The 24,260-nt window shown below is 34.7% G+C and overlaps 1 protein-coding gene across 1 annotated transcript in view; it reads left to right on the top strand.

Moving 5' to 3' along the window:
• LOC131180632 (uncharacterized) overlaps window positions 1–22,723 on the top strand; it is a 53,859-nt gene extending 31,136 nt beyond the window's left edge. The window contains exons 2-5 of the mRNA XM_058147985.1: window positions 16,885–17,298; window positions 17,404–17,471; window positions 21,914–22,021; window positions 22,601–22,723. Coding sequence (XP_058003968.1) covers window positions 16,885–17,298; window positions 17,404–17,471; window positions 21,914–22,021; window positions 22,601–22,723 — 713 coding nt within the window. The remainder of the gene's footprint in view (window positions 1–16,884; window positions 17,299–17,403; window positions 17,472–21,913; window positions 22,022–22,600) is intronic.
• Window positions 22,724–24,260: the final 1,537 nt, after the last annotated feature.

The raw sequence follows: 24,260 nt of genomic DNA, 5'->3' as shown, positions 1-24,260 counted from the left end.
AGTTTTCTTGGCTGCCAAACACCTTCCCAAGAGGTAAGGATAATTTTTAATGAAGAGAACTTAAGTTTTAGTGGTGAGAATTCAATGTTTGAAAGAGAGAAAATGAAAGGAATTTTAATGGAGGAAGAAAAGGTTCACGGCTGGAAATGGGAAGAAGAAGAAAGCTGGATTTTTCTTTCATTTTTTGCCCATTTTATTGATTTTAAATGGGTTAAGGACATGTATCACAATATAATTGGTCATTGGAGTTTCAATGACATCATAATGATATCAAAATTCTCATTTATTCCATTTTCTTTTCTTTTTTCTTTTCTACTCATTTTCAATTCAATTTTTAGCAATATTTATTCATATTTTATGTTATAATAATTATTTACTTAACCGGACAAGTCGTCCCAAAAATCATCTCTGAAGACGAAATGACCAAAATGCCCTCCGTTTGGCTTATTGAGCCAAAATTATCTGTACCGATTGAAAAATTTTTCTAAATATTTTCTTGGCATTCTAATGCCATAGGAACCTCAATGACCCTTCTCTAGGGTCACAAAAATTATTTTATGAATTTTGCCCCGGGTTTAGGGCTCCTAGTTGTGAGAACCGCAACTTCCCACTAGGTTACCCATCGCTAGGGCACCGGCTCATTTAACTTGGTTGTATTTTATTTCTAAAATTTTTTCTAAATTTTTCTTATTAATATTTGAGTTAATTATAGTTCCTCACTTTAGTTTAAATATTTTTCTGGACGTTCTAGTTGTCCGTACTAACACTGGTCACCGAAACAGTAGAATGTACGGAGTTGCTACAGGGAGGGTGTTACAACTCTTCCCCTCTAATTTAAATTTCGTCCTCGAAATTTACCTGATGCAAACAGTTGAGTGAACTATTGCCTCATCATCTCTTCACTTTCCCAAGTTGCCTCCTCAGTGTTGTGGTGCCTCCAAAGCACTTTCACTAGTGGAATCTGCTTATTCCTCAAGTCTTTCACTTCTCGAGCCAGGATCCTTATGGGTTCTTCTTCATATGTCAAATCCGGTTGTACTTCAATTTCTTCCATGGAGATGACATGTGAAGGATCTGAGCGGTATCTTCTTAGCATAGACACGTGGAACACATTGTGGATCTTGTCCAGCTCTGGTGGTAAAGCTAGCCTATAGGCTACTGGTCCCACACGTTCAATGACTTCATATGGGCCAATGAACATAGGGCTCAACTTACCTTTTCTTCCAAACCTCAGTACCTTCTTCCACGGTGACACCTTGAGGAACACTTTGTCGCGAACCGCATACTCTATTTCTTTTCTCTTCAGGTCGGCATAAGATTTCTGTCTATCTGAAGCAACCTTCAGATTGGCTTTGATTAGTTTTACTTTCTCCTCAGTTTGTTTCACCAGGTCTGGCCCTACCAGTTTGTCTTCGCCCAATTTAGTCCAGCACACTGGAGTTCTACATTTCCTCCCATACAGTGCTTCATACGAGGCCATTTGGAACCTAGCTTGGTAGCTATTGTTGTATGCAAATTCTGCTAGTGGAAGATATCTATCCCAACTTCCCTCAAACTCAATGACACAACTCCTCAGCATATCCTCAAGGGCCTGACATATATTTCATGTTATTATTATCATTTTAGTTCAATATTTGTATTAATTCAATTGGTTTCAATTATTTACCTGGATTACTCTTTCTGATTGCCCATCCGTTTGAGGATGGAAAGCTGTGCTAAAGTGGAGTTGTGTACCCAAGGATTCATGCAACTTCTTCCAGAATCTCGATGTAAACCTTGGGTCTCGATCAAATATGATGGAAAGTGGAATTCCATGCAATCTAACTATCTCACTGATATACAATTCTGCTAATTTCTCTAGTGAGTAGTCAGTCCTAACTGGCAGAAAGTGTGCTGACTTCGTCAATCTATCTACTATCACCCATACTGCATCATGCTTCTTTTGGGTGAGAGGTAGACCACTTACAAAATCCATGGTGACCCGATCCCATTTCCATTCAGGTATGCGTATAGGCTGTAGCAAACCTGATGGAACTTGATGTTCTACCTTGACTTGCTGACATGTCAAGCATTTAGTCACATAGTCAACTATGTCCTTCTTCATACCAGGCCACCAATACTGAAGCTTCAGATCATGATACATTTTTGTACTTCCTGGGTGCATAGCATACACACTGATGTGTGCCTCTTTTAGAATACTGGCCTTCAATTTCCCATCATCTGGTACACACAGTCTTCCTTTGTAGTACAGACACCCATCTGTTTTCACTTCATAGTCAGTTTCTTTCCTTTCTAGGATTTTTCTCATAATAGCCTTTAGCTTCTCATCTACCTTCTACCCATCTAAAATCTGCTGTAACAGGTTTTGCCTCACTTGCAACTCAGCCAAAATAGCTCCATCTCGAACCAAAGATAGACGGGCATTCAATGATCTCAAAGCTGTGATGGATTTTCTGCTCAAAGCATCAGCAACTACATTTGCCTTCCCAGGATGGTAGTCAATTACACAATCATAGTCCTTCAGGAACTCAATCCATCGCCTCTGTCTAAGGTTGAGCTCCTTCTAAGTTGGCAAATATTTTAGACTTTTGTGGTCTGTGTAAATGTAGCACTTTTCACCATATAAGTAATGCCTCCATATCTTCAGTGCGAAGATAATTGCTGTAAGCTCTAGATCATGGGTAGGGTAATTCTGTTCATGTGGCCTTAGCTGCCTGGAAGCATAAGCGACCACCTTCCCCTCTTGCATCAATACACACCCTAACCCATTCTGAGAGGCATCCATGAGACCACAAAGTCCTTTCTCGACCGGGTCAGTAACACTGGTGCCTCTGTCAACATAGCCTTCAACTTCTCAAAAGCTGGTCCGACACTTGTCATTCCAACAATCGACATTCTTGTGTAATAACTTGGTCATTGGAGCGGCTATTAAGGAAAATCCTTCACAAATCTTCAGAATACCAGCTAGCCCCAAGAAACTTCTGACCTCAGTTGTATTCCTGGGAGGCTTCCATTCCATCACTGCTTCTATTTTCTTGGGATCCGTTCTAATCCCATCAGCTGACACTATGTGTCCAAGGAATGCAATCTCATTCAACCAGAAGTCACACTTGGACAACTTAGCATACAGCTTCTTTTCTCTCAGGGTTTGCAAAACAATTCTCAAATGCTCATCATGTTCTTCCCTAGTCTTGGAATACACCAAAATATCATCAATAAAGACCACTACGAACTGATTTAGGTATGGATGGAAGATACGGTTCATAAGGTCAATGAATCATTCTGGTTCATTTGTTAGTCCAAAGGTCATCACTATGAACTAATAATGCCCATATTGCGTACTGAATGCAGTCTTTGGCACATCTGCATCCTTCACCCTCAACTGATGATACCCTGATCTGAGATCAATTTTAGAAAATACTCCTGCTCCCTTCAACTGATCAAACAGATCATCAATTCTAGGCAACGGATATTTGTTCTTCACAGTCACTTTATTCAATTGCCGATAATCGATGCATAACCTCAAAGTCCCATCCTTCTTTTTCACAAACAGCACTGGAGCTCCCCATGGTGACACACTGGGGCATATGAACCCCTTATCCTGTAACTTCTGTAACTGAATTTTCAATTCTTTCAATTCTGTGGGTGCCATCCTATAAGGAGCAATAGAGATTGGTGCTGTACCCGGCAGTATCTTAATAGCAAATTTGACTTCACTTTCTGGTGGTAAGCCAGGCAATTCTTCAGGGAACACATCTGGGAAGTCTTTTACTGTGGGTATGTCACACAGATCTGGCTTAGCCTGCCTAGTATCCACCACATGTGCTAGGTAGGCTTCACAGCCTTTTCTCATCAGTTTTCTTGCAACTGTGGCTGAAATGACATTGGACAAGAAATCTGTCCTTTCCCCCATAACTGAAATCTCATTACCTTCAGGAGTTTTCAAAGAAATCCTCTTCAGTTTACAATCAACCATTACCTGATGACATGACAACCGGTCCATTCCCAAAATCACGTCAAACTCATGGAAAGGCAACTCAATCAAGTCTGCCAAAAATTCATACCCCTGAATCCTTAACGGGCAACCTTTGTATACTTTGTTCACTACTACACTGTGGCCCAATGGATTAGTGACCAGAATGTCTTGGTCACTCTCCCCTACTAGTATCCCCCTTTCTACGGGTAGGTTGATGCAGATGTATGAATGAGTGGATCCTGGATCCACCAATGCATGCACAGATGTATTGTAGAGGGAGAACGTACCCCTGATGACGTCCGGGGCATCTTGCTCCTCCTGAGCTCTCATGGCATAGGCTCTGGCAGTGGTCCGCCTCGAGCCTCTCTGGCGGCTCGAGATCTGAGCCTCTGTGATGGTCCCAACTGCGTCAGTTGCGATTTCCTACCCCTTTGTGGTGCGATGGCAGTGCATGCGCTTGTGTTGGAGCAGCTGTAGTAGTTTTGCATGGACAGTTCCTCAGCTGATGCTCTGTCGACCCACACCTTAAGCAGGCACCAGTCACTCTCCAACACTCCCCCTTATGCCATTTCAGACAATGTGGACATGCAGAAGATGCCATGTAGTAGTTTTGCGTGGAAAGTTCCTTAGCTGATGCTCTGTCGACCCACACCTTAAGCAGGCACCAGTCACTCTCCAACACTCCCCCTTATGCCATTTCAGACAATGTGGACATGCAGAAGATGCTGGGGCTAGTCCCCTAAATCCCGTCCTTGGAGAGCTGCCCACTGATGGTGCGGACTGACCTCTCCTAGGGGTGAACTGTGGCCTGGGCCCCTGAAACTGACCCTGACCTTGTGGTTGACCTGAACTCTGTGTAGGTGGACCTTTAAACTTCTTTCCAGGTGTAGGAGATGAACTAGACTGACCTGAGCCCCTCTTCTGCTGTCTCTCCCTTCTAGTCTGCTCACTTATTCTTACTTTTTCAACTTTTATTGTAGCTTTCACTAACTTGGTGAAGTCTGTGATTCCCAAAGCAGTGATCATGATCTTTATATTGTCATTTAATCCCTCTTCAAATCTCTTACACCTTTCAGCTTCATTAGGGACTATCTCCCTTCCGTAGCGGCTCAATCCGACAAATTCCTTTTCATACTCGGCCACTGTCAACTGTCTCTGCCTTAGGTTAATGAATTCCCTTCTTCTCTCTTCTAGGTATACACTACCCACATATTTCTTCTTAAATTCGGAGAGGAAGAAGTCCCAAGTTATTACTTATGGCTGTACTTCACTGGACATCGTATCCCACCATTCATATGCATCATCTTGCAACAGAGATACAACAGCTTCTAGATTTTATTCAGGAGTGCAGTGGAGTTGTTTTAAAACCCTTCCTGTTCTGTTCAACCAATTTTCAGCTACAACAGAATCATCTTCTCTCTTGCCAAAGAAGTACACTGCTCCAAATTTTCTCAATCTTTCCAGGTGTGATTTCGGTTGTGGAGGTGGTGGTGGTGGTGGCATTACCCCAGCCATTTGTTTAAAGAATTCGGCCATTTGCTAGAACACGGCCTGTGGAGGTTGAGCAGGCTCTGATGGAGCTGGTGGAGCAGGTTCTCCCCTACCCCTAGTCTCAGCTGGTGTAGGTGGAGCATGACTCTCCACTTCCTCCTCAACTGCTCTCTATGATGTAGGGTCCATATCCTATTCAAAATAACAAACACAAACAGATCTGCATTAGTGTCACCTCGACTCTTACAAATGCAATGCATGGTATGGACTCGATCTAGGCCCAGAAATGCCTAAACCGTGCTTTGATACCACTAAATGTGACACCCCTTACCTGTCTATAGTATAGTCGAGTAAGATATGCCACACAGTGTACCGGAACACCCTATTTTATTTCAATCATTTTTATCCTTCCTAATTTATTTATTTATTTTTTGATCATTATTGGTAATCTTATTTATTATGTACTTGTTCTATTCATTATTTCATTAAATTGGTTCACTTTCATTTTTGAGTGCCCAAGTAACATATACTGGATGACTGGACTGGATAAACGGGTAAACTGCCACTGGGTATCTAGTACCTCGGGCCGTCACACCATCGGTCACATAAGCATCTCTCGGTGTGCAACAGAACAGCTAATAAGCTGTAATAACAATAGGCATAAGGCCAAATATCAACACAATGTCAGAATGGCTAAAAGCCATGAAATCACAGAATGGCATAATGCCATGTGCAGTACTGCTAACTGAACCCTATTGGCATGCCAAGCTATCCAAACCAATCTTGTTAGGTATACTAGGGCATTTCACACTTTTAAGTTTCACAATTTTTGGAATTTAAGTTTTAGTTTTACTATTCCATTCATTGGTTAACAAAAATGTTGACTTTTGCATAGGCAATAGGTACATTGGTTTTAATATCATCAACATACCACATTTTGCATTCAAAATTTGTTGGTATTGGTTGTCAATACCATTTCTAAGCTTAATGTTAGTTGGGCAGAATTTTCAGTTTTTACGCCTTGTCTTTACTGTTCCATTGGTCAATTTTGCAGTGGGAATTTGGCAAAATGATCAACATGAAAGTTGTTCCTTATTTTGTCTAGTTGAATTTCCTTTTTTGAATCACTCCATTTGGAGTTTTGTAGCTCAAGTTATGGTCCAAAAACCACAACTGGCCGGATTGAAATTTTTCTGGACTGACCATATCTACAGTGCAATGAACAGTGACTTCAACTCACTTGTTGGATAGGTTCTGGTCATAATTTGGGTTAGGTTTCTTCATGAAAGTTGTTGTTCTATATCTCAGCTTGTTGTGGGTAAAATTTCAGGTCAATTGGACCATTCTACACTGAGTTATGGCCAAATGACCAAACACTGTTCATTTGGTCATTCTGCAGAAATAGACTGCAGGTCACCCGGATTGGGGCAGGCTTTTGGTCCACTTGGTTTGGTCTTATAGGCATGGTTTCTTCACCAAAGTTGTTCCATTATGTGTCTAGTTTCATGTCCAATTGGTCAAATACCAATTGAACCTCTACAATTCAAGTTATGGCTGCCCAAACCTGCTGGACTCATGTCCAATTCTGCAGGTCACCTAGGCCAGCCACACTAAACCCAAATCCCATCACTAAACACACTTTATTTCTTGTTTACCCATAACCAAATGGTCACTAATTGACCATTAAAACTTTCATTTACCATCAATATGGCCAAACCCTAATATAGCTCAAAACCCTAATTTTCAAATATCCATTAATGCACATACATCAATTCAACATACTTAATGATGTTTATGTCTCATACTCATGTTCAAGACCACCCATATACAACTTAAATTCATTCAAAACTCATCAACACTTCCATCACTAAGGCTGCCAACAAATTTTAAGTGGTCCATACATGGATATGTTCTTTTAATTTCATGAATTTCTAACTAAATCCATATACCTAACTTCAAATTTAAAGAGAAAAATGGAGAGATATAGCACTAACCTTAGTGGCAGAATTTTCTCTTAACCCAACTTAGATTTTTCCTTCACTTTCTTTAGTTTTCTTGGCTACCAAACATCTTCCCAAGAGGTAAGGATAATTTTTAATGAAGAGAACTTAAGGTTTAGTGGTGAGAATTCAAGGTTTGGAAGAGAGAAAATGAAAGGAATTTTAATGGAGGAAGAAAAGGTTCACAGCTGGAAATGAGAAGAAGAAGAAAGCTGGATTTTTCTTTCATTTTTTGCCCATTTTATTGATTTTAAATGGGTTAAGGAAATGTGCCACAATATGATTGGTCATTGGGGTTTTAATGACATCATAATGATGTCAAAATTCTCATTTATTCCATTTCTTTTCTTTTTTTTTTTCTACTCATTTTCAATTCAATTTTTAGCAATATTTATTCATATTTTATGTTATAATAATTATTTACTTAACTGGACAAGTCAGCCAAAAATCATCTCTGAAGACGAAATGACCAAAATGCCCTCCGTTTGGCTTATTGAGCCAAAATTGTCTGTACCGATTGAAAAATTTTTCTAAATATTTTCTTGGCATTCTAATGTCATAGGAACCTCAATGACCATTCTCTGGAGTCTCAAAAATTATTTTATGAATTTTTCCCCGGGTCTAGGGCTCCTAGTTGCAAGAACCGCAACTTCCCACTAGTTTACCCATCGCTAGGGCACCGGCTCATTTAACTTTGTTGTATTTTATTTCTAAAATTTTTTCTAAATTTTTCTTATTAATATTTGAGTTAATTATAGTTCCTCACTTTAGTTTAAATATTTTTCTAGACGTTCTAGCTGTCCGGACCAACACTGGTCACCGAAACAGTAGAATGTACAGAGTTGCTACAGGGAGGGTGTTACATTTGACAACATTAATTAATTAACAAGTGAAAAAGGTAGAGAATCAAAGTGACGCTTATCATATTATGGGAATTGGCTAACACAAAAAATAAAATTATGTGATTAGCATGTATATGATATTATTGGATGAATATGTTCTAGTTTATAATTTATTGTTTCAAATTTTTTTAATTGCAAAATTATATGATATATTGCATTCCCTTTAAAATCACTATTTAACAATTATTGATTCTATTGTAATCCTATAGTAGGGAACCATGATTCAAGTAACTATTTGGAAGCATTAAATAGAAAAGTTTAAAAGCCAATTAAATGAGGGTCAAGTGTATATAATAGAAAACATCAATTTTGTTACTGCTTTACAAAATTATAGGCCTATTTCTAATAATAATAAGATTATTTTCCTTATGATCACCAAAATTACAAAAGTAGAAGGGCCTATTAATACAATTCCTTACCATAAGTTTGAGTTTGTTGATATGAAGAAGATTATGAAAGGTGCAATGACAATTCATTGCTGACTAGCAAGATCCATATGAAAAATAAAATTAATGCATAAAATTGAAGTAAATGTAATACAAATGAACAAATTTTTTTTTTTTTGCTGATGTTATAGGTAGAGTTATAGGCATTGGATCATTAATAGATGCAAATGTAAAAGAAATAAAGATTTAAAAGGTAAAACTGGAGTTGACGATTGACTAGTAAGATGAAGTTAATGTTGCAGTATTTGTATTTGCTGATGTGTATTTTTTATATTTATTTTCAATTATATGTAACCATAATATACCAAATGGTTAGAATTTATGATTTGTAAAAGTGAAAATATGGTTAAAGTTACTTTATGGTATAAATACCTACGGAACTACATGAAAGCAAGATGTGTGACAACTGTGAACTAACTATATCCATCCTAACTTTTGGTATTGTTAAGAAATTTTTAGTTAACTTTTTTCTATTTACATATTATTAAGCTATAAAGAATGATATTGATACTTGAAATAATTGATAATTGATTATACTACATGACAATATATACTGTTCTCAACCATTATTAGCAAAATCCATGTGAATCTCAACATTTGTCAACTTAATTGATTTCTTCTAAGGTTAACACCATAATGCAATATATTTTTATATTTTAATATCACATATTGCAAAAAAATAAATAAATAATGGAAATGATATTTTGCTTGGCATGCATAAGTTGAAAATCCTATTAAGATGCTCCACACTATAAATCATGTGAAAGAATCAGTTGAGCACAAAATCATCAGAAATAGAAGAAAATTGCAAGAAATAAAGCAAATGACATGAGAGTCAGATAACCTGGTGCATTTCCTTAATTTTCAAACAAGAATTATTTTTAAGTATTTGAAAATATTAATTATAATGATAGTACTTTATAAATTTAGGAGAAACTTTCACAATACTTTCTACTATAAAAGAGGCAGATGATGCATTCATATGGTACTACTTGGCATGTGATATATATAGAAAAAAAAAAACTTATTGAAATGGAATATAGTTATTAGTGCAATGATTGCTGTAGGAAACCAAGAAGTGCAATTGCAAGGTTCATTTTGAGCTTAAAAATACATTGCTTATTTTTAATTGTAAGATTTATGTTCTGCTTTGTGAATTATTTTTTGCATGAAGGTTTAAATTGCAAATAGAAGTAGGTGATGTTAGTGATTGCACTGCATTTGTGGTGTTCAATAGAGAAGCCAAAATTTATTAGGCATTCCAGCAATTATTCTATTTGAAAAATAAAATGATAATACTTATAATACGCATTGCTTCTCAAGAAAATTAAAAGGAAAGAATTTTTTTTCCAAATTTGAATGAATGACTACAATTTGAAAGAGATTTATGAAAACTACACTATGAAGAAGATATTTGTCCCGAATGAAGAATTAGAGGAGAAACAAAGGTTGTGCAATCAATTGGTAAGTTTTTAACTCATACAAAATAAATCCCAACTAATATAAAGTTTAAACAAAAAAAAATACTTACATTGATTAAATAATTTGAATTTTAGGCAGGAGTCAATCCAGTGGCAAGTTTGGATCATGACAAAAAAATATATATATATAAATTAATGCACTCAAACTATGCAGAAGGCTTTACTCATAAATTATTAATTGATGCTGCCATGGAAATCTAAGGAAAAAGGCAAAAGACAAAAATGAAACCGACACTTGCAAAATTACAAATAGTGTTCAAAGTTTAAAGGCTTTTTCTCTATATATTATAAAATAAGAAATTTGAAGTTTGAAGATGGACTTTTGTACTTTGGTGTGGTTTTAGTAACTATATGATGTTGCTCTACAACTATTGCGTAATGGATATGTTTGGCATTTCAAACTCTAAGATGTAAATTTGAGTCAATGTTGATTTTTTTTATGTGTTATGAACTTAAATTTTTTAATTTTCTTATTTTATAGGTCCTCAATTAATTTTATTAATTACCATGTTTGAGAGTGGCATATTTATGGAGTGTATTTAGAAAAGTTATTCATAAAATTGCATTCAAGAGCTACACTACATTTTCCTAGTTGATAATTTCTATAAATTTTAAATTATTTTTTAATTTTTATGTACGAGTAAAGAAGACAACTACTCAAATTGCTCCAAAATAAGTGAATTTTAATTAAAATTTATTTATTTATCACTTGACAACACCTCAAATTTATAATAAGTTTTTTTTATAGATAATGCCAACATAGATGACTCCCTATTCTACGTGCAAGCTATTATCTTCTAAAAGAAAATATTTATCATCTCCGGTTATAGCACACATTTCATTAAAAAGTTAAGATAATTAATTTTAAAACTTTAAATTAATTTATGTCACACCTTACCCCTCTGTAAGGCATAACATGATCCCGTAGACTACCTAATGAACTACCGAATTTCACTTACCGATAACTCATTAAGTACCCTACAAGGGATTTTAAAACAATTTTCTTACATTTTAGAAGGGGTGAGCATTTTGGTAAGAATTAAAATTATTTATTCAAAGCTTAAATACTAGTAAAAATTTTTGTCCATTTTAATTTTGCCACAAATTTTATAAAAATTTTGACAGAGTTTCGTCTGTATTTTGAGAAAACAGTTCTTCAAATACCTGAGAAAAACACTTCCAATAAACTTTTCACAACTCCCAACCTCCAAATAATCTCAAGTCAACTCAATTCAATTCACTTCAAAATAATTCCACAACCCAATCAAAGTTTATCATCTCAAATATTTCATTCACATTGCATAAAGTATGAAATTCACAAATACAAATCTTAATTTACAAAAAGAAGTTCCAAAAATAATATTATTACAATTTATTATACAACTGCTCAACTTTACATTGATACATAAAACATTGTAATATTTACATCAAAATAACTACAAGGGTATAAAACAATACCCGTACAAAAATATCAGTGTAGTCCTCAATATCAGTAGCAGCTCACTCTGCTGCCTTCTCCTTGCTCTTATCTGCGACAGCAAAATAAGCTATCGCTGAGTATAAAAATACTCAGTGGTGCACAATAAAAATTTGAAATACAATACATAAATCATTCATTGACAAAACACAATTTAAATGTTGCATAATTAAATTTCACAATTTATCAAAGCTCATTATAGCAAAATTTTTGGGTCAAATAATTGAATAAACATAGTATTGCCAATTCATATACAACTTAAGCCATAATACAAAATTTCCGATCAATGCCGTGTTGTACACCACGACAAAGCAATCTACAACCCCACTAATCGAAATCAATGAGGGAGGTGGCTAGCTAGCTAATGAGTACTCATTCGATCTACAACCTCAACTGGTAAACCAGAGAGGGAGAAAAATAATCGATCTCACCCCATAAATGGAGGAGGAATAATGTGATACTGTCATGCTAAGTGTGAACACAAAATCAATTCAAAACAATTTATTCAAATAATTTATGAGAAATCCAATAAATTTCCAAAGTCATATTTTCATTCACAAGGTGGCAACACAATTCATGATTAACATCAAATTTTCATAAATTATACTAAATCAATTTTTCAATGACAAAATGCTCAAACAAGGTTTATTGTGCATAAACCTGACGTGAGTCGCCTCTAGGCCTTGACTCAGTCTCTCAAAGCTTCCAAGTCTTTTTCAGCTGAAACATACAGTTTCACAGTGTTTCAGTACCATAACTTAGCATAAACCTAAAAATAAATTTAACTTCACTTTTATCTAGCTCTAATGTGCTAAACTCGACGTTCTTGAAATTTTTGTATTTCGGGTTACTATTCACTACACTATTCAAGTCAAATTGTTGACTTTCTAAGGTTTAATAGGTATGGAAATTCCAACTTCATCCACATACCACATTTTGGTTACCAAACTTGTTGGTTTTGGTCATTTTCTCAACACTTAAGTCTTTTAGGCAAAATTGTCAATTTTCAGTTTTTGGTATCTAGGTTGCACTGTTCCATTAGTCACTTTACTGTTGGAATTTAGCAAAACTTCATTCATAGAAAATGTTCCCTAATATCTTAAGTTTATTCTCCTTTTTGAATCACTCCAATTGGAGTTTTGTAGCTCAAGTTATGACCAAATGAACAAATACTATTCATTTGGTCAGTTTGTACAGGGCAGCCTGCAATTTTCTAAGTTTGGTCAATTTGTTCATTAGGTTTTGGTCACTTTTTGGGCATGCTTCCTAAATGAAAATTGTGTTATTTAGTGTCTATTTTCATTCCCAATTGGTCTCATACCTATTGGACTTGTAAAATTTCATTTTTGGTCCTTCAAAGGTAACTTGGTCATGCTGCCAGTAGCATGACCATACTCAATCCAAATTTGGTCTTGATTCAAACACTTCTAACACACTTAATTAGGTCACAAATAACCATTTCTCACTTCAAATTAGGTCAAAGACATCATATACACATTTCTCACATTTTTGTCTCTAACCCTAAGTGTCCCAAAACCCTAACTTACTAACTTGTTGCATTTAACCACATTTAAGCATACCAATCTCATTAGCACATCCATACAAGCTTGCCTACCATTTAATTTCAATCAAAACTCAAACATATGCATAGTAAGCCAAGTTGGCAGAAATTTAGTTTAGTCCCTCAATAAATTTTTCTTTTCATTTTAAGTTTATTTCTAAGTAACTCAAGCTATAAACACAACTACTAAATCTCAAACTTACAAATTGGTGTGCTTACCTCACTTGAATTTGAATTCTCTAGTTTCCCTCTTCTTTTCTCCTTTCTTTGATGATCAATCTTCTTCTCAAGTGACTAAAACAAGTTTTTATGAGTGAATTTGGGGTAAGGTAAGATCAAATGGGTGTTTAAAAGTTTGAAGCAAGCTTTAATGGGGTTTCATTCATGGTGAGATGAGGGAGAGGGTTTCGACTAGCTTAAGGAAGATGAGGGAAATGATTTTTTTCTTTTCTTTTCTTTTATTTACTTATAGAAGACCCAAAAATCTATTTAATTAATTATATTAATTATGACTTTTATGGCATCATGGATGATGTCATGCATGATGTCATCACCTTTTTACTTTTTCATTTTCTTTTTTTTTCTCTATTTATTTTTCTATTAGTTCTTTAATTTAATTCTCGATTCCGAAATTTTCTTTTCTCCGATTTTATTTGACAGTTAGGTCAGGAGTCAGCTCTCGGGGTCAATTGACCAAATTGCCCCTCGCCTGTTCAACCCGGTTTGCAAATAATTCAATATTTCTTTCGGCTCCCTGACCTAATTATTTGACTGGCTTAACAACCTTTTTCCGTGATTTTCTCTTTTTCACTATGTTCGTAATGGTCCTAAGGACCGCAGCGTCACATTTTACGTTTCGAAATTTGAGTTTAAATTGACTTCGTAGTCGTTCCCGAGAAGGTCACCCATCGCTGTGACTCTCGGCTCGTTTAACTTCTTATGTTTTGTTTTTCTTATTTATACTTAACTAATTAGCAATTACTAATTATTTGTGTTTATAGGTTATTTAATTGTCTTAGATGTGGTTCTAATCCCCTTAATTGTCCGGACCGACACTGGTCACCGAAACAGTGAGATCTACCAGGCTATGCAAACGGGGGTGTTACAATTTAGTTCAGATAAACAACTGTAACAAAAAAAAAATATTTACTACTTAATATATCTGACAAAACAAAATTTTTAAAATCATAATAAATTGTAATATACTACATAATATTTAACTCTAAATCAAGAAAAGTGATATTCCATGTGAGCCAATCATAAGATATTTTATGGGAATGATTAAATTCTATAGCTATTTTTTTTTCACCTTTTTAATAAATAAAGCTTGAATGATCAATATAAAATTAAAAAGACTTGCATCTAATTTTCTTAGAAGATGAAAGGTGGAAATGAAAGGTGGAAGTTCTAAAATTTTTGGGACACATGAGACATGGAAGGTTTAATAAAAAAAAAATAAATAAAATAAAAATAAACGTAGATGATTAATTAACATAGCAAAACAACAAATGAATAGCCACAAAAAATTTTATATAAACATATGGTAGCCACATAGAAATCCTAATCTACTATTCATGCTTTTCAAAAGTAATGCCAAAGAAAAGGGGCTTATATGAGGCTTATATCACAAATCTTCCAAATAAAATATTGGCAATTATAATAGAAAAAGTATTGCAATAAATTGAAAATTATTTTGCTCAAATATCATTAAAATACATCTCATATTGCAGATGCAATGTCTTTCAACCTTTATTCGTTTATACATATATGATTCTCTAATGAAGTTTTTTCTCAAAAAAAAGGAAAAATTACAATTTAATCCTTATATTTTAACGAAACTAACTACTTGGTCTTTGTATTTTGAAAAACACACTACCTGAAGGATGAATTTGGGACTTTGTTGAAATAGTGTCATAAAATTTAAGCAATTGATCAATCCACTAAATTAAATAAGTGTAACTCAAGCTATGTCAAAGACATCATAAATGACCATATGATAAAATATAAACAAGCAAATCTTAAAAAGCATTACTCAAGTACAGTGAATAATAAATTTAAACTAAATAATTGTCTCCTCATAGTACAAATACACATTTCTGCTTAACATAGCCAATAACCTATTATCTAAGTTTCCTTTAAATTAACAAATTTAAGTAAAAGGCTCTTGCATTACACCCGTGATTATAATAGTTATCGAATAAAGTGTTTACCTTTTTATTATCTACACCCTCTACCAAGGGCAGAACTAGCTTTTTCTATGTAGGGTCAATTGAACCCACTGAATTTAAATATATATATATATATATATATATATATATATATATATAAAATAAATTATTTTAAAGACAAAAAGTTCTAACATGAGTAGGTAAAGGACAGAGTTGGAAGACCACAAATCCTTATTCACTAAGCATTCTAGTTTACAGTGGGTATATGAGAAATTATGTAATCCTTTTAGGAAAAGAACAAAATTACTTTTAGTCTTATAAAAAGACTTTATAATCACATTGGCAAATCAAGGTCTCGATGGAATGGAAAGCAAATTTGCTATGCAACCTATTTTTTTTTTTTGTGCAGAAAACTGAAGAAAATTTTAAATTTGAAGGTAAGTCATCAAAAGATCATTATATATATATGTGTGTGTGTGTGTGTGTGTGTGTGGAATAAATTTTGAATGCAAATTGGTTTTCATCTAATTTTATATTACTTTAGTATCTTATTTTATATTTAGTGGATTGATAATTATTTGATTATTATACTTATTGTTTTGATAATTGACATGTAGTATATGAAAAAAATGTAATATCATTATTATATGTTAAACTTATATTGTAAAATTAAATTTAATACAAATTCTTGCTCTTGAATTAGTTATGGATAAGTTTGTAACTAAAAAAAATCACCATTTGAATAACCGATTGACCAAAATCAAGAAAGTCGTCTTAACAAAACTACGAAGTACTAGCAGTTCAAGGCAACCCCTAAATGAGATTGACTTAGAAAATCTCCCTGTTGATCTTGGATTAAGGATTAAAATGTCAGAATATAATCCTAATGACCAAGACAGACTAAAAAGGGCATATTTGCAAAAAGGACCTTACTAACCACACAACCATAATTTTAAATAATAAAGATTAGTAATATTATGTGCCATTTTAATCGCAATTGGTACAAAAAATATGGTAATTGGTTAGAGTACAATATAGTAAAGGAGTCTGCATTTTGCTTATATTGTTATCTTTTTAGACTTGAAATTGGCAAGCAAGTGAATATTCATGTGTTACTGAAGGTTTTGATGTTTGGAATAAAAATGAGAGATTAGATATTCTTATAGGGGATCCAAATAGTACTCATAATATTGCTTAGAGAAAATGTGAAGCACTAATAAAACAAGGTTAACACATAGAAGTTGCATTTAATAGACATTCTGATTAAGTAAGAATGCAATATAGAACCTGATTAGGTACATCAATTGATTGTTTATGATTTCTTTTGTGGTAAGGGCTTCCTTTTTGTGGGCATGATTAATCAAATGATTCGAAACATCAAGGAAGTTTTCTTGAACTTTTGAAGTTTTTAGCTGAGCATAATGAGACAATTAATAATGTTGTTGGACGACATGCTTCTAATAATCTTAAGTTAATAACTCATCATATTCAAAAAGACATTATAAATGCCTCTGTTGTTGAAACTTTGAATGTTGTTATTGATGATTTGGATGATTATCTCTTTGTAATTTTAGCTGATGAGTCTTGTGATATGTCTATGAAAGAACAAATGATTGTTATCTTATATTATGTTGACAAAAATGGTTGTATGGCTGAGAAATTTTTTGGAATTGTGCATATTTCTGATACAAGTGCTTTGTCTCTTAAATTATCAATCAAGTCATTATTCGCTAGGCATGGATTAAGCATGGCAAGATTACAGGGCCAAGGTTATGATGGGGCTACTAATATGAGAGGTGAATTCAATGGTTTGAAAAGCTTAATTATGAGGTAGAATGAAATTGCATATTATGTACATTATTTTGCCCATCAGCTTCAATTAACCTTTGTTACTATTGCAGAAGGCGATATTCATATTGCATCACTTTTTAATAAGATTGCTAATTTGTTGATGTTGTTGGAACCTCATGTAAGTGTTAAGATATTCTTCGAGAAAGTCAAGCCACTAAAGTTTCCAAGGCATTAAAAGCTAGTGAAATGATAAGTGGTCATGAATTAAATCAAGAAACTAGTCTTAAAAGAGCAACAAATGCATGTTTGGGTTCACATTATGATACAATTCTAAATTTGATCATTATGTTGTCATTTGTGGTAGAGGTACTTGATAGCATTATTAAGGATGGTACAAGTTTGGAGTAAAGGGCGAAAGTATATGGTTTATTAGAAGTAATGTAATCTTTTGATTTCATATTTAGCTTACATCCACACCATAATTCTGTCAATTGCACTTACACTCACACATTACAATTATTAACTAATTAATAATGTGATATAAAAAATATTAATAATTACGATGGGAAAAAAAATTTAAATAGAAAATTAAATAAAATTTTTCAATGATTGTTGTATTTCTTTCTTTGTTTCACTACTTTTTTTTTAATTTTCTTATTAAATTATCTAATTATAAATAATTTGTATTTTAAAATTTGTTTATTCTCTATAATAATAATAATAATAATAATAATAATAATAATTATTATTATTATTATTATTATTATTATTATTATTATTTTATATCACATTATTAGTTAGTTAATAATTAGACTGTGTGGGTGCAAATGCAAGTGAGATAATTTTAGTGTGGGTGTGAGTGTAATGAAGAGAGTAAAAAAAATTATCAAAGTAGTTGAACGCTACTTAAAATAGCGTCCAACTAGTCGGAAATTATTTTAAATAGCATCCGGCTACTCTTTTAATTTTTTTTTTTATTTTTAAAGAATTTGTTTCTTTTTTATTATTTTTTTAATAGTGGGATGCTAGTTATATTATTATCTCCCTTTCTCTCTCCTCCAATTCACCAAAATCACCCACTTTTGATAAATGAATCTAAACTCACCCCATCTAGTAATTTTTCTTTTATGCACCCTTTTAGTAAAGTGCTCACATGCATCACTGCAATGCATCTCTCCCTCTAATAAACTCAATTTTTTTTTCAATCTATGACTATGACCATTAGGTCAAAAAAAATATAAGATTCGATTAGTCATAGTTTGACAATGAATGTAATTATAAAATTCTCATAAAAATGTCAATGATTAATACAAAAAGTAATTAAATAGCACATTAATCATGCCTATCTTGAAAAGATAAATATGTTTATTTGCTAGTGTGTGTGTGTGTCTGTGTATTCTTGCAAAGTCAAATCTAGACTTCGACTGTGTAACACCCTTACTTTAGCTAGTCCGTATATTCTACTGTTTTGGTGACTAATGTCTGTCCGAACAGCTAGAATATCTAAAATTTTATTTAAACTAAAGTGAGGAGTCATAAATAATTCAAACAATGGTAAGAAAAATAAAAAAAAAATTTAGAAATAAAATACAACAAAGTTAAATGAGTCTGTGCCCCGGCGATGGGTGACCTAACGGGAAGCGATTGTAAAGACAGTTGTCGACCCTATACCCATGGGGAAACCCAGTGAAATAATTTTTGGGACTCCAGTGAAGAGTTATTGAGCTTTTGATGGCACTACAATGCCAAGAAAATGCTCAGAGAATTTTCTAAATCGGTACAGACAATTTTAGTCCGTTAAGCAAAACGAAGGGCATTTTGGTCATTTCACCTTCAGAGATAATTTTTGACCAACTTGTCCAATTAAGTAAGTGAATTATATGACATAAAATATGAATAAATATTGCTAAAACTTTATTTAAAAATGAATACAAAAGAAAGAAAAATAAAATGAATTAAATACTTAATTATGCCATCATGCCTATGCAAGGGTGTTGCAATAAAAACTCATGGACCAATCACAATTCAACAACACACTTAAATTTCTTTAAAAAGGGGAAAATAAGTCAAAATTAAGAAAGCAAATTCTGCTTCTTCTTCCTTGTTCAGCCGAGACCTATCTCTCTCTACATACCTCCATTTTTGCTTCTCCTTCTCACAAGAAATTGCTTGTAAAAATCCCATTAAACCACTTGCTTGTTTCACTAAAATTATTCCTTATACCTTAAACATCCTCTAGGTAGTAAAAAGAAGAGGAGAATTGAAAGTTTATCAAGTTGGGAATTTCATCAAACAAGGTTAGTGCCATATTTCTTAACTTTATTCCCTTTTAAGCATGAATTCAAGTTAAGTTAGGTTAGAAATTGATGAAAAATGAAGTAAATATGCATGCTTAGGTTGCATGGAATTTCGGCCAGCCTTATGGGAGTGAGAGTTTGAGGGTTTGATGGATTTAAAAGGTTTAGAAAGGATGTTAGATGTGTAGATACTAATTGATAGTGATTAGTATGTCTAATTGATAGGTGTTGCATGAATTTTGAATTGAAGTTAGGGTTTGGAATTATAATTTAGGGGTTTTGCCAAAGTGTGGTTAAATTGGTATTCTTAAGGTCAATTGGTGACCTTTTGATATTATTTGACCTAAAAATTTAACTAATTGTGGCATGGAATGGTGAGTTGAACATGCTGCCCTCATGCTGGAATTCTGGACCATTGGAGTCTAGTGTGTTTGAACAGCTTTAGTTGAACTTGTATAGCTCTAATTGGTATAAGGCCAATTGGAGGTGAAATTAGACACTTAATGCAACATTTTTGGTGAAGTAACCTAGCTCAGAAACCCAACCAAAGTTGACCTAAAAATTATCCTAATCTGGGTAACACACATGCTGCCCTGGAAAAGTGACCAAATGAACAGTGTTTGTTCAAATGGTCATAACTCAGTGTAGAAATATCCAATTGACCTGAATTTTATATCAATGGAAAGCTTAGATACCAATCCGGCCAGTCCTAAAGAAATTAGCATAACTTGAGCTAGAAAACTCTAAATGAAGTGATTCAAAAAGAAAATTAAAGAAGAGACAATAAGAAACAAATTTGATGAAGAGAGTTTAGTCAAACTTTTACTGTAGCAATGACCAATGGAACAGTAAACATAATGCATGAAATCTGAAAATTTGAAATAACATTAAATGAGTTTTGAAATTGAATTTGCAACAAATACCAACATGTGTAGAATGCAAAATGTGGTATGTTGGTGTTATTAGAACCAACTTACCTATTGTGTATGAACAAGTCAACATTTTGGTTGACTAGTAAAATGAATAGTAACCAATGAATATTAAATACAAAAATGACACATTAAATTTTGTAATATGCCCTAGTATACCTAGTATGATTGGTTTGGATAGGTTGGCATATCAAAAGGGTTCCGATAGCAGTACTGCATATGGCATTATGCCATTCTGTGATTTATGGCTTATGTGGCCATTTCGTGATATTATGGCTTTTAGCCATTCCGACACTATTGTGATACTTGGCTTTGTGCCTGATTATTGTTATGGTTTATCAGCTATTCTGTTGCACACCGGGACACACTTTATGATCGATGGTGTGATGGCTCGAGGTACTTGGTACCCAGTACCAGTTTACCCGTTTATCCAGTCCGGTTAGCTGCATAAGTTACTTGGGCAATTATATTAAGTCTTAATAAATTATTATTAACTGATGTACTAAATTGATAAAATTGTTAACAATTACCAAAAATTTTAGTCTGCATAAAATATTAACAACAAATTGCATAAATATTTATTTTATTTTATTTTTATTTTATATTGACACCACTAAGCAGTATTGCTTAGCGCGTTGCTTTTTGCTACACATAGGTTCTAGAGATAAAGATAAGGAGCCTAGCAGACCACAGATTGGGTGATTAGTCAGATCTATAAGGAGTCTAAAGTCATCTACACTACAGTGCATTCATGGTAGGACATTAGGTTTCTTTTGTATTTTGATATTTTGTATTTTGTAGTAAATATGGATTTTATCATGTACATTGTAAAGTTATCAAATTTGAAGTTTATGTAAATGTTTGTATATTTTGTAAATAAATAAAAATTGAGTATTTCTTTAGGAATTTGATATTATTATGATATGAATGACATTATGGAAATTGTTTGAAAATTTTTTGAGAATTGGATTGATGTTAGGAGTTGTGGGTTTGAAAATTTATTGGGAGTGTTTTTAGCAGGTTTTGAAGAACTGTTTTTCCAAATTACAGCCGGCACTCTGCTGGATTTTCAGTAAAATTTGCGGTAATTCAAATTTATTAAATTTTAAAATAAAGGACATAAATGATATGAATTTCACATAAAAGGCTATTTAAACTTATAAAATGAATATTTAGAAATTAAAATAAGATAAGATAAGATAAGGTACTCTGGCACTCTGTGTGACATGCCTTGCTTAGCTACATTGTAGACGGGTGAGGGGTGTCACATTTAGTGGTATCAGAGCAAGGTTTAGGCGTTTCTGGGTCTAGATAGAGTGCACACCATTGCATTGCATTTGTAAGTGTTGAGGTGACAATGATGGAGATCTGTTGTTTTTGGTTATTTTGATTAGGATATGGACCCGACTTCACAGAGGGCAGTCGAGAAAGAGGTGAAGAGTCATGCTCCACTTGCGGCTGAGACTGGAGGCAGGGGGGAATTTGCTCCACCAGTACCAGAGGTGCCTGCACAGCCTCCACAGGCCATGTTTCAACAAATGGCCGAGTTTTTCAGACAGATGGCCAAGGTTATGCCACTGCCACCACCTCCACAGCAGAAATCTCACTTAGAAAAGATTAGGAAGTTTAGAGCTGTGGATTTCGTGGGTAAGAAAGAAGATGACCCAGTGGCAGCTGAGAATTAGTTAGATCAAACCATAAGAGTACTGAAGTAACTTCACTGCACCCCAGAGCAGAACCTAGAGGGTGCTGTGTCTTTGCTTCAAGATGATGCCTATCAGTGGTAGGACACAGTATCCAGTGAGGTGCAGCCAGATCAAGTAACATGGGACTTCTTCCTTACAAAATTTAGAAAGAAATATGTAGGCAGTGTGTATTTGGAAGAAAGAAGAAGAGAATTCATCAGTCTGAGACAGAGACAGCTGACAGTAGTAGAGTATGAGAGAGAGTTTGTCAGATTGAGTAGATATGGAAGAGAAATAGTCCCTACAGAAGCTGAGAGGTGCAGAAGGTTTGAAGAAGGGCTGAATGATAACATTAAGATCATGATAACAGCTTTGGGGATTATTGATTTTGCAAAGTTAGTTGAAGCTGCATTAAAGGTTGAAAAAGTCAGAATAAATGAGAAGAATAGAAGGGATAGACAACAGAAAAGAGGCCAAGGGCAGACCAGTAGTAAGAAGTTCAGAGGTCCACCTGCCTAGAGTTCAAGTCAGTAACAAAGTCAGGGTCAGTCCCAGAGGCCCAGATCACAGTTCACACCGAGGAGAGGCCAGTCCACACCATCGCGGCGCTCTCCGAGGATCGGTGTTCAAGGGACCAGCCCAGATATCTTACGCTGTCCACACTGCCAGAGGTGGCACAAGGGGGAGTGTTGGTGAGTGACTGGTGGTTATTTCCGGTGTGGGTCTATAAAACATCAGATCAGAGATTGTCCATGGAGGACTGCTACAGCTGGCCCAGCTCAAGCAAACAGGTTTGCCCCTGTACCTCAAAGGGGTAGAAGGCCCAGTAAATCTGAGGCAGCTGGTACATCACAGATGCCAGCATTAGAGTCAGCTGAGAGGCTAGAGGCAAGGACACTAGCCAGAGCATATGCCATGAGAGCTCAGGAGGAGTAAGACGCTCCATATGTCATCAGGGCTATATTCTTCCTCTATAACTTGCCTGTGCATGCATTGATGGATCCAGGATCCAACCATTCATATATCTGCATCAAGCTACCTGTAGAAAAGGGGATACAAGTAGAGGAGAGTGACCAAGACATTCTGGTCACTAATCCACTAGGCCACAATGTGGTAGTAAATAAGGTGTACAAAGGTTGCCTGTTGAGGATTCAAGGGAAAGCGTTCTCGGCAGACCTAATTGAATTACCCTTCCACGAGTTTGACGTGATTTTGGGAATGGATTAGTTGTCACATCATCAGGCAATAGTGGACTATAGATTGAAAAGAATTACTTTGAAAACTCTTGAGGGTGATGAGATCATAGTTGTGGGGGAAAGGACGGATTTTCTGTCTAATGTCATCTCAGCCACTGCTGCAAGGAGATTGATGAGAAAAGGCTGTGAAGCCTACTTGGCACATGTGGTTGACACTAGGCAGGTGAAGCCAAATCTGTATGACATACCCACAGTAAAAGACTTCCCTGATGTGTTCCCTGAAGAATTGCCTAGGTTGCCACCAGAAAGTGAAGTAGAATTTTCCATTGAGATAACGCCAGGTACAGCTTCGATTTCAATTGCTCCTTATAGAATGGCACCTACTAAATTGAAGGAGTTGAAAATCCAGTTGCAAGAGTTACTGGACAAGAGGTTTATACACCCCAGTGTGTCACTGTGGGGAGCTCTGGTGCTATTTGTGAAAAAGAAGGATGGAACTTTGAGGCTATGCATTGACTACCGTAGTTGAACAAATTAACTGTGAAGAACAAGTATCCATTGCCAAGAATTGATGATCTATTTGATCAATTGAAGGGAGCCGGTGTATTTTCTAAAATTGATCTTAGATCAGGGTATCATCAGCTGAGAGTAAAGAATGCAGATGTGCCAAAGATTGCATTCAGGATCCGGTATGGGCATTATGAATTTTTGGTGATGCCGTTTGGGTTAACAAATGCACCAGCAGTATTTGTGAACCTTATGAACCACATCTTTCACCCATACTTAGATCGGTTTATAGTGGTCTTCATTGATGACATCCTAGTGTACTCCAAGAACAGGGAAGAACATGATGAGCATTT

Source organism: Hevea brasiliensis, chromosome 6, assembly GCF_030052815.1.
Source record: "Hevea brasiliensis isolate MT/VB/25A 57/8 chromosome 6, ASM3005281v1, whole genome shotgun sequence".
In the NCBI taxonomy this organism is placed as follows: Eukaryota; Viridiplantae; Streptophyta; class Magnoliopsida; order Malpighiales; family Euphorbiaceae; genus Hevea; species Hevea brasiliensis.
This window is presented reverse-complemented; position numbering and strand designations above follow the sequence as displayed.